At 39.4% G+C, this 12,219-nt stretch overlaps 1 protein-coding gene across 1 annotated transcript in view; it reads right to left on the bottom strand.

The window, feature by feature from the left end:
- The window catches only part of LOC132888301 (hydrocephalus-inducing protein homolog), a 245,581-nt gene that overhangs the window by 113,466 nt on the left and 119,896 nt on the right, over window positions 1-12,219 (bottom strand). Inside the window, 4 exon segments of the mRNA XM_060924370.1 lie at window positions 1,368-1,495; window positions 6,558-6,732; window positions 9,223-9,363; window positions 9,474-9,683. Coding sequence (XP_060780353.1) covers window positions 1,368-1,495; window positions 6,558-6,732; window positions 9,223-9,363; window positions 9,474-9,683 — 654 coding nt within the window.

Below are 12,219 nucleotides of genomic sequence, written 5' to 3'. Positions count from 1 at the left end.
AACACGTCCAACTGGCCGCCCACATCTGAGATACAGTGACACATGCAAAAGACACCTCAAGTCAGCACACATTGACACTCAGTCTTGGGAGGACATTGCCCTAGACCGTTCCACATGGAGGCATGTTGTCAAAATTGGAGTTAAATGAGCAGAAGATGACTGGAGCCAGCTAAGAGAGCACAGATGCCAAAAACAGAAGGAAAAAACCCACCACATTACAACACAGACTTTATCTGCTCCATTTGCAATAAGAACTGTCATTCAAGTATTGTACTCTACAGCCACTGCAGATGCTACACAAGGCACAACCCACCATCGTCTACATAGACGGATGGAGACCAAATGGATAGACAAATAAATAAAAGAATTGAAAGAGGGTGTATTTTCATTTTTCCATGACTGCACAACTTGAGTAGACAAATACAGAAAATAGAGCTGTATAGGGGTGAGCGGGGAGACCTGGGACAGGGAGACTTGGGACAGTTTGTATTCCCATAAATTAATTCAACCAGTCAGGTTTTAGATTATGTCAGAAGTTAGATGTTGCCCCTTAGAGTAACCTACTTCCTTTGGAACCATGAAGCTGGATATTGCAGCAAGGTATGTGCAGTTCAGTATTTTTTCTCAACCAAAACTTGTATTTTCTACTTCACAATTGTGAAATCAGGATTTGTTAGGAATTAAAGTATATAGCCTTGTTACCATATTTAGTATTATATATTAAACTTAAATTTGGGATAAAACATTTAAGGGTATTTTTTTCCCTAAAATTGCCAGATGGGGAGAGTTGGGACATTTCATGTTACAGGTTTTTTCTTGTGGTTTACAAATATAAAATTGTTCAATTTTTTTTTTTTTTATAAAAAATGTGGAAGTGTACCTGCATGAGGATTAAGCTTATTTCATTCCTTCTTGTGAATGGAACTGTTTTGTCTAGTCAGGTTTGCGTAAACTGACATTTTTCTATAGCTGTACCAACATTGCTTGTTCAGACAGTTTATTTGTTACAAGTTTTGATAATAAGTAAAAATGAAACATGTTATTTTGGTTCCATGTATCCCCACTATGTCCCAAGTCTCCCCATAAAATAAATAAATAAATAAATAAATAATAGAAAAAGTGAAGCCTGAAGGCCAGTAAATGTGACAAGCTGAGAAATTAATGTTGTGGCAAGAGGGTATAGAAAATACTCTCTAATGCAAAATGAATGTGATGCTACCTGCAAAGAATTTCACTCAATCTACAAAAGCTGAAAACTTGTCCCAAGTCTCCCTGCTCTCCCATATACACTCATTGTCCATTTTATTAGGAAGACCTACATAAGAACTGTACTGTGAAGTGTCTCTGGTGTTCAGAGGTGCACTTACTGTAGGAATGTAGTCCTCTTCACACAGATCACCAACCCATGCACTAGATCTGTTTAGCATGTCCTCTCTTTGAGGTTCACCCTTAACTGTCTCCTTTGCCTCCTTCAACACTGAGCTATATTGTTCATCTACAAAAAGACACAAAATTAGGGCTTTAAAAGCCTGAGTAATTGATTTATATCAGCTTTTGTCATCTATTGCAAGACATGTTCTATTAGGAATTATGTTCCTGGACCACTTTAAAATAGAGTTGCAGGGCAAAGAAATTCTAACCACAACCCCCAATACCATTCCCAATTCATCAAGGCTGATCATGTAATCATTACTACCTCATCCTAGGAGTGTTTAAAAAAGCCTATCCAAATTGCTGTTGTCTCCAAGGAAAAGCTGTCATTCCTGTAATTGTGGGATACTTTTACCATTGTATTCTCTAAATTAAAAGTTCCAAATTAGAATGACTGTACAGGCCTAGTTTTATTAGACTTCAATGGATTCAGAGCCTATATTGGTACACTGGGCAGGAGGCAGGAATACAGCCTGGAATGTTGTGCCAATCCATCACAGGGCACCAATGCACATACTCATTCACAATAGGATTTAGTGTAGCCAGTAACCAAAGAACCCAGAAGAAAACCATAAAAACACAGAGAGAATGAGATTAACCCAAGTCCAGGATCACATCAGGGGCCCTGGAGACATGAGGTGGCAACAGTACCCACTGCACGAAAAGAAAATTATGACCGTATTTTCCCATGAATTTAAAACAACCTTCTGTTACAAAGATTATATAAGGGTAGAAGAAAAAGGAACCTTTTTAAACTTAAAACCGATGCCAGTGTGTGGCCTCAGCTTTACCTTCCAGGGCCACCTATGCTCTACAGATGTTCTGGACTGTGGATTGACTGCTCATTTTTACACTCTTTTACACTTCTGCTAGATACAGAGTCTTTGCAGAATGGGATATAGTAAATCCTTCCTTTTATTTTTCCAGTTAATGTTTATTAAATTGTTGTGTTATTTATTTAATTGGTAATTCTTTACTTGTTTGACACTTGATAAAATTGATATACAAAAAATAATTATATTGCTACTGATATAATTATTACATACTGCAGTCAGTTATGTTTTATTTGCTTTCGACGCTTTATATATCTAGAAGCCCTTCCATTTCATGTGCAAACCACATCTTTCCCCACCATTTTACATTGAAAATGGAAAGATATAAAGTAAGTAAAACTGAGAGTAAGGTGACAAGTTCAACAAATAATGCTTTTACTGATACTTGAGTCAGTAACTCAACAAGTTTCTGCTTCATTTTGTTTCTAAATCCAACGTTTGGGTCACTGGTTCAAAGATGTCTTTGATGAATGGGAATCATCCACAAGTCTGTGTGAACTTCTGTCAGGTCAGATGTGTGGTTAATTCTGTGAGCTAATTCATTTGTACTGTCCCTCCCGCTCCCTCAGATCTTCTGTTTGTGGACTTCTGACTGTTCCATGTTTTAAACTGGCATCTATGGGTGGCAGATCTTTCAGTGTTGCTGCTCCTAAACTTTGGAACTCGTTACCACAATCGCTTCGTGACTGTTCCACTCTCTCTTCCTTCAAAGCTAACTTGAAAACTTCTCTTTAGCTCACACTACTCTTCCTAGTGTGACTTTTTTTTTTTTTTGGTAACTCCTGTGTAAAGCATCCTTGGGTTTGTGAAAGGCGCTATATAAATTGAATTTATTATAAATTAAACTTATTATTAATAGCATCATTGTGGGTGATTTTAGGCTGGCTCACAATCAGCAAAGCTAAAAGGCAAGATGGTTGTAACTGAACCTTTTTTCTCTGGTTCCCCCCCCCCACAGTCTAAAGACATGCAGTTAGGTGAACTGGTTACTTTAAATTGCCCATAGATGAGAATGTGTGTGTGAGTGTGCAGAAAGGAACTGGCCACCCTCCTGCTGCAATTTTTGCCAAGTCAACCAAACATGGTTCACCTCAAGCTTGGATCGGGTTTGGCAGTGATAATGATGATGTTTAGAAAATGTGACAATGAAATATGCAGATTACTCATACTATTTATGTAAACTGCTTTTTACTATTATTTAACTCATATTTTTATTTTCTATTGCAACTTTAAGCAAGTGTTCAAGGAGTTTGGCCTTATCATGTAGCCTTGGCAGCTAGCCAGCTAGTATAAATTACATGAAGTGGTGCTTGAAAGTTTGTGAACCCTTTAGAGTTTTCTATATTTCTGCGTAAATGACCTAAAACATCAGATTTTCACACAAGTCCTAAAAGTAGATAAAGAGAACCCAGTTAAATAAATGAGACAAAAATATTATACTTGGTCATTTATTTATTGAGGGAAATTATCCAACATTACATTGTGGCAGCGGAGGCGTGACCAAGCAGCAGTTTGTGAATGGAGGGCGGGGTCGGGGAAGGTAAGTGGCTAAGTCATTACACCTGCTGTCAATTAATGTGTGTGTGTGTGTGTGTGTGTGTGTGTGTGTGTGTGTGTGTGTGTGTGTGTTTGTTGCAGGGACAGAGCATAAAAGGAGAGGGGAGAGCAGAGAAGAGGCTCTCTCATGACCACAACGCATGTGTGAGTGACAGTGTGAGTGACAGTGTGAGTGAGTAAAGCTAAAATAAGTCAAATAAAGTGTGTGTATGTGAACATCAACTCTCGCCTGCCGTGCTTCTGTGCTCCACCCACATCAGGAACTGCGGCATACATATCTGTGAGTGGCAAAACTATGTGAACCTCTAGGATTAGCAGTTAATTTGAAGGTGAAATTAGAGTCAGGTATTTTCAATCAGTGGGATGACAATCAGGTGTGAGTGGGCACCCTGTTTTATTTAAAGAACAGGGATCAAAGTCTGATCTTCACAACACGTTTGTGGAAGTGTATCATGCCACAAACAAGGGAGATTTCTGAGGACCTCAGAAAAAGCGTTGTTGATGCTCATCAGGCTGGAAAAGGTTACAAAACCATCTCTAAAGAGTTTGGACTCCACCAATCCACAGTCAGACTGTGTACAAATGGAGGAAATTCAAGACCATTGTTCCCCTCGCCAGGAGTGGTCGACCAACAAAGATCACTTCAAGAGCAAGGCACGTAATAGTCGGCAAGGTCACAAAGGACCCCAGGGTAACTTTGAAGCAACTGAAGGCCTCTCTCACATTGGCTAATGTTAATGTTTGTGAGTCCACCATCAGGAGAACACTGAACAATGGTGTGCATGGCAGGGTTGCAAGGAGAAAGCCACTGCTCTCCAAAAAGAACATTGCTGCTCATCTGCAGTTTGCTAAAGCTCACATGGACAAGCCAGAAAGCTATTGGAAAAATGTTTTGTGGATGGATAAGACCAAAATAGAATTTTTTGGTTTAAATGAGAAGCGTTATGCTTGGAGAAAGGAAATCACTGCATTCCAGCAGAAGAACCTTATCCCATCTGTGAAACATAGTGGTGCTATTATGGTTTGGGCCTGATTTGCTGCATCTGGGCCAGGACGGCTTGCCATCATTGATGAAACAAATGAATTCTGAATTATACCAGCAAATTCTAAAGGAAAATGTCAGGACATCTGTCCATGAACTGACTATCAAGAGAAAGTGGGTCATGCAGCAAGACAATAACCCTAAGCACACAAGTCGTTCTACCAAAGAATGGCTAAAGAAGAATAACGTTAATATTTTGGCATGGCCAAGTCAAAGTCCTGACCTTAATCCAATCAAAATGTTGTGGAAGGACCTGAAGCGAGCAGTTCATGTGAGGACACCCACCAACATCCCAGAGTTGAAGCTGTTCTGTATGGGGAAATGGGCTAAAATTCCTCCAAGCCAGTGTGCAGGACTGATCAACAAGTTACTGGAAATGTTTAGTTGCAATTATTGCTGTACAAGGGGGTCACACCAGATACTGAAAGCAAAGGTTCACATACTTTTGCCACTCACAGATATGTAATATTGGATCATTTTCCTCAATAAATGACCAAGTAGAATATTTTTGTCTCATTTGTTTAACTGGGTTCTCTTTATCTACTTTTAGGACGTGTGAAAATCTGATGATGTTTTAGGTCATATTTATGCAGAAATATAGAAAATTCTAAAGGGTTCACAAACTTTCAAGCACCACTGTACACATGAACAAATGATGCCTGGTAAACTCAGCTCAACATGTCTTTTATAATTATTTACCCCGCCATGGACAATGCTAAAGTTACTGTTGCAAACAGTACAGCACGCAACATCCATCCATTATCCGTAACCACTTATCCTGTGCAGGGTCACAGGCAAGCTGGAGCCTATCCCAGCTGACTATGGGTGAGAGGCAGGGTACACCCTGGATAAGTCACCAAATCATCACAGGGTTGACACAGAGACAAACAACAATTCACACTCACATTCACACCTACAATCAATTTAGAGCCACCAATTAACCTCACCTGCATGTCTTTGGACTGTGGGGGAAACCGGAAACCCATGGAGACATGGGAGGAACATGCAAACTCCACACAGAAAGGCCCTTGTTGGCCACTGGGTATGAACCCAGAATCATCTTGCTGTGAGGCGACAGTGCTAACCACTGCACCACCGTGCCGTCTGCCCACAACACCATCATACTTTTTACCTCTATTCGGCAAGGGTACACTTTTGTGTAGTCTGAAGTGAAGTGGGTTTTGTATTTTCATTTTTTGGAGCACTCTGCCATGATGCTCCTGGATACACTGAACTGATGGACTCTCAGTCCGGAAGAGATGATGTGAAGCCCACCCACACAGAAAGCTGATCAGTCTACTGAGCAAGATAGAGCAATCAGGATGCGCGCTCTCTTTTTCTCACTCTAGATTTCAGGATATTGTATCTAATTTGCGGGGGTCAGGGAACCGCTGTCAATATGCGGGAGACTCCCAGAACTTCTGGGAGGGTTGGGATGTTTGAGTCCATCGCCTACGCCCGTGATAGTACACTGATTATGAAGCAGCTTTACCCAACATTCTAAAAAGTATGCGCCATTGTTAATGTGCTAACCATTTTATTTTACTGATGATACATAAAGCCACACAGATACTGGATACATAAAGCCACACAGATGTCACAAGTGGACTTCAGGAAAAAGTATAAAATATAAGATATTACAGGATATGCTACCTTTAAGGGAATATTTATGCATTTAATAAGTGAGCTCTTACTTAAGTCTCTGGGCAGGTCCAGGCACACTCTAGGAAAGATGCCCTCTCCCCTCATCGTAATGCTTTCTGGCTTAAAGAAGGCCACCTGTAGTTGGAATGTCTTCTCAAAAACATCTGGGATTCCAGGAAGGTAGTACACAGTAGCTCTTATTTCCTCATTCACCCTTAAATGGCCCTTCAGATAAGACATGCCAAAGCACACAAGCAGTTATTTTATAAATATAGAGTGGTGAATATATTTCATGAGTGAGTGACATGAACGAGTGAAATATTTTTCAATACGAGAAGATAAACTTCATATCTTCACACCACCGTGTAATATTCTTTTAACACTACCATATTAACCATTTTGAACTAGCAAATGGAATTTTATGTGTAAGACATAGAAGAGTGGAGTAACATCCCAGTGCTATTAGGTGAAATATTAGCACTCTTGGAATGCTGTTCAACCATTCAAATTAGTGGACTGGAACCAACTGTTCCTAAATAATCACATACATACACACACACACACACATACATATACATACATATATATACACACACACACACACACACACACACATATTATATATATATATATATATATATATATATATATATATATATATATATATATATATATGTGTGTGTGTGTGTGTGTGTGTGTGTGTGTGCATATATATATTAGGGCTGTCGAAGTTAACGCGATAACGCATTAACGCGATCTCAATTTATCACGATTAAAAAAAATAGTGCCGTTAACGCAAATTCTAATTTGGCCCTGCGAGTCACCCGTAGTTCATGTTGAGGCTTGTCGCACGCTGCTTCAATCAGACCCTCCAGGATTTTGCGATGTTGCGATTTGCAACTTCAACGCATATTCAACCAATCCCAGCGAATTCAGGGCGGTGTTGCAATTATATCCAATCACCGGAACTTTCCCGCAAATTTGGCCAATCGTTGGCGTCGTCTTGAGGTGACGTTGACAAACTACCTTCCGCCTTACTTCCGTGTCTACGTTCAAGAGAAGCAGCATGTGCGTGCCAGTCAGTGTTTATGTAGGCTTAAATTGTGTTACTGAAAGTGTGTTATGTTTACAGTGAAGGATTGTGTGCACTTTACATTATTTTTTACTTAATACAAGAAATTAATGGATGCCAACATTTTTGCCAAAATGGTATTTTATTTTCCATTGTTTAGGCAGCTTCAGCATCATACTGTGAGATTCTGTTCAAATTTTTTTTTCTTCTATGAAGCCTGAGCCATTTATTTTATTAGTTTATAATTATTGTTTAATTTGGTCTTCAGGAGAGACTGCCTGCACACAGTACTAGTATTAATAGTTTTTTTTTTCTTACATGAAAGCTGAGGCATTTATATTATATTTTAAGGTAACTTCATGTTGTGCTGTGAGGTTCTGTGCACTTTAACTTTTGAACCAACAGGTGCATTTGGATAAGTAAAGCCTATTTTTCTGCATTTTTGTAGTCCTGGTAATCTTTTATAGTGGTAAAGTTGTTTATAGGACCATTTCTCAGTGTCTTTGTTTTTTTTAATCATTAGTTTTTCAGTAATAATTTAATATTTAACATATCACTCAATTTTAATCACAAAAAGAGAAAATCGCAACAATTTCTCGCAACTTTCACTTCCTCCCGCAATGTAATTGCAACAAAAACACCGCAACTTTCATCGCAATTTTTTGGAAAACCCCCCGCAACATCAGACATTTTAGCCCGCAACAATCACAAAAAAGGCCCGCGGAGTCCTGGGGGGACTGATCAGTAAGAGTAAGTGTGAGTGATGGAGAAAGGTCTGTTAAACGGGAAGTTTCATTTCAAAAGTAGAGTGTGATTGAGTTGGTTTTGGTATGCACTTTGCAGTTCTAAAATACTTTTGTAAAGTGAGATTTTAGTATGCTGTAGCACTGTGATATGACACTAAATGTCTTTATTGAAGTCCAGCTGCAATTTATTTTTGTTTGCACAGTACTGTGAAGTCCTATAGGCTGTGACTGAATACAACTCCAGCACAATTGAAGTTTTATTTCATTTTTATTTTCTTTTGTCACACATGTCTGAACTGAGACACAGTAATATGTGACTACATGTTTTATATTTGAGACTACAGCTCCCTAATCCATCACAAAATCCAATTTTGTGTTTTGTATGTTCAGTACTGCCTAGCATGTGAGTGAATAAATTCCCTTACCATTTTCTCTTGTCCCAGCAGTTTTTAACAAGTACTTTTAGCATAAAATGTGTTCACCATTTTAATTGTAACATTTCACTTTAAAAGCCTTATTCATTTACATAGATTTTAAAAAATGCGATTAATCGTGATTAACTATATGAAATTCTGAGATTAATCGCGATTAAATTTTTTAATCGTTTGACAGCCCATATATATATATATATACAAAACAGAATGTTAGGACACATACACATCTTTAATTTATAGCACTCTCACACTCAATTTTGTGCCATGATTAACATGTACAGGGTCTGCATCTAACAATTTTAATGATGCAAATCTAACAATTAATGAAGTGTAACTTCTCAATGTGTCTGTCATGTTAAAACTGCTTTAATAGTGATGCTAGGCTTCCAGTGAAGTACAGTTACTGTGCATGGGAGAACGATATCTGATATAAACATTATTGTGATAGAATGCAGCATCTCACCATTCTGGGAATAACAAGGAATTGCCCAGGTAAGATGTCTTTCAGTGACACATGCTGATCTTCCAGCAGAAAACTGAAGTTAAAGCCCACCTTTCCTGTGTTTCTCAGAATGATCTCTGCTTCTGCCACATGGTCAAATAACTATAAATAAAAAAATAAATAAATACTTATGTCAGTAAGCTTCATTTGCAAAAGACATTCACCTGTTTATCACATTGAGCATTACAAAACATGCTATAAAGGATATCTACCTGAGGACCAAAGTTGATCTCAGTTGTGTCTAATGTGTAGGTGATCAGAGAAGTTTCTCCTTTGACTGAAATCTCATATGTTGGGCCTTCCTCCACCATGCACACTGCCAGCACTTGAGCACTGATGTCAGCATGGCCAAAGAATGAGAACATCACTTGCTGGATCTCACCAGGCTGCAGAACTCCATAAATTGGTTTAATGTCAAATATCTAAGAGACAGCAAGATACAGGAAGAGAGAAAGACACACACACACACACACACACACACACATATATATATATATATATATATATATATATATATATATATATATATATATATATATATATATATACACACACTACTGTTCAAAAGTTTGGGGTCACCCAGGCAATTTTGTGTTTTCCATGAAAAGTCACACTTTTATTTACCACCATAAGTTGTAAAATGAATAGAAAATATAGTCAAGACATTTTTCTGGCCATTTTGAGCATTTAATCAACCCCACAAATGTGATGCTCCAGAAACTCAATCTGCTCAAAGGAAGGTCAGTTTTATAGCTTCTCTAAAGAGCTAAACTGTTTTCAGCTGTGCTAACATGATTGTACAAGGGTTTTCTAATCATCCATTAGCCTTCTGAGGCAATGAACAAACACATTGTACCATTAGAACACTGGAGTGAGAGTTGCTGGAAATGGGCCTCTATACACCTATGGAGATATTGCACCAAAAACCAGACATTTAGGCCCTGTCCACACGGCAACGGATTCAGGTGACTCCGATACAATTGCTTATCGTTTAGGCCTGGCGTCCACACGGCACTGGCGTTTTGGGTGCCCAAAACGCAATCTTTTTGAGAACGGGTTCCAGAGTGGAAAGATCTGGCAACGTTGCCGTTGTGAAGTCGTCTGGATGAGTAGAACGGATTTGTTTACGATGACGTCACAACCACATGACTGTGAGTGCTTCACGCCGGGTAGAAGTGTAACGAATATCACCAGGAAAAAGCCTTACAGAGCACTAGTGAGAGTGAAACACGAGCTTGGATATTATTATTATTATTATTATTATTATTATGTTCAGTGTTAGTTCACAGTAGTAATGCAAGAAGCAGAATAGTGACAGTAATAGTGAAGCAAAAACATGCAATTGTACAAACACTGCAGCTCTACAGCAAAATATTCATTTATGAAATGGTCTGATTCTTAACACCAATAGTGCCAATGATCTTCTCATTGCGATGCGATGCGAGTTGTCAACAAATCCTATAACTTGGTTCATGAAACGCGCTTACAAAATATTTTCACTGTGAATATTTATTGTGTAATGGTGCAAAGTGAGAGAGAGAGAGAGAGAGAGAGAGAGAGAGAGAGAGAGAGACTCTGCCCTTAGGGCAGAGTCAATCCCGCCAGCAAAAATAGGGAAAAAAAGGAGCGATCTCACCTCTTCAGATGTTGATTTAAGTCCGACAATACATTCCTCAAAAAGGGCGTAGAGGAGCAAATTAATCCATCAACGTGTAACATTCAATTTATTCCGGACCATTAAAGATGCCGCCTTCCGCGTAGAATCATACGTCATCCTTGCCGCCATATTGGATAGGTCAAAGCGGAGAATAAAGATTCATGTGCCGCCTTTAACTGTACCAACAGGTTTACCGTCCAAATGAGATCACATGGGATTACCTTTCACAGGTGAGAAACAACAAATTAATCCATCAACATGTAGTATTCAATTTATTCCAGACCATTAAAGACGCCGCCTTCCGCGTAGAATCATACGTCATCCTCGCCGCCATATTGGAGAGGTCAAAGCGGAGAATAAAGATTAGCTGCGTTTAACTGTACCAACAGGTTTGCCGTCCAAACGAGATCACATGGGATTACCTTTCACAGGTGAGACTGGAAAAATACTTTTCATTGTATTTGGTCATTATAATGTAATTTTACGAACAGATTTTCCTGACTTTGTGGCTAATATGAAGTCTCGCGCATAATAGTTTATGCGCATGCGTCCTTACTTCTTCTATTGTTCTGGTGTCTCCGAAGGGACCGTCTTACAGCGCCCCTAGAGGTGTGGCATGTGTATTGCATCGTTTTCAGCAAGCATTGCGTTGCCATATGGACCTGATATTTTACTGATCATTGCCCATTTGGACGCGATATATTTTTAAATAACATCTCGTTGCCGTTGTCATGTGGATGTAGCCTCAATGAAGATCACTTTAAACTAATCAGAAATACACTCTATACATTACTAATGTGGTAAATGACTATTCTAGCTAAATTCTACTAAGAACAGTGCTTTTCTTTCAAAAATAAGGAAATTTCAAAGTGACCCCAAACTTTTGAACGGTAGTGTGTGTGTGTGTGTGTGTGTATATATATGTGTGTGTGTGTGTATATATATATATATATAGGGCGGCACGGTGGTGTAGTGGTTAGCGCTGTGGCCTCACAGCAAGAAGGTCCTGGGTTTGAGCCCCGGGGCCGGCGAGGGCCTTTCTGTGCGGAGTTTGCATGTTCTCCCCGTGTCCGCGTGGGTTTCCTCCGGGTGCTCCGGTTTCCCCCACAGTCCAAGGACATGCAGGTTAGGTTAACTGGTGACTCTAAATTGACCGTAGGTGTGAATGGTTGTCTGTGTCTATGTGTCAGCCCTGTGATGACCTGGCGACTTGTCCAGGGTGTACCCCGCCTTTCGCCCATAGTCAGCTGGGATAGGCTCCAGCTTGCCTGCGACCCTGTAGAAGGATAAAGTGGCTAGAG

This window comes from Neoarius graeffei, chromosome 6 (assembly GCF_027579695.1).
Source record: "Neoarius graeffei isolate fNeoGra1 chromosome 6, fNeoGra1.pri, whole genome shotgun sequence".
NCBI lineage: Eukaryota > Metazoa > Chordata > Actinopteri > Siluriformes > Ariidae > Neoarius > Neoarius graeffei.
This window is presented reverse-complemented; position numbering and strand designations above follow the sequence as displayed.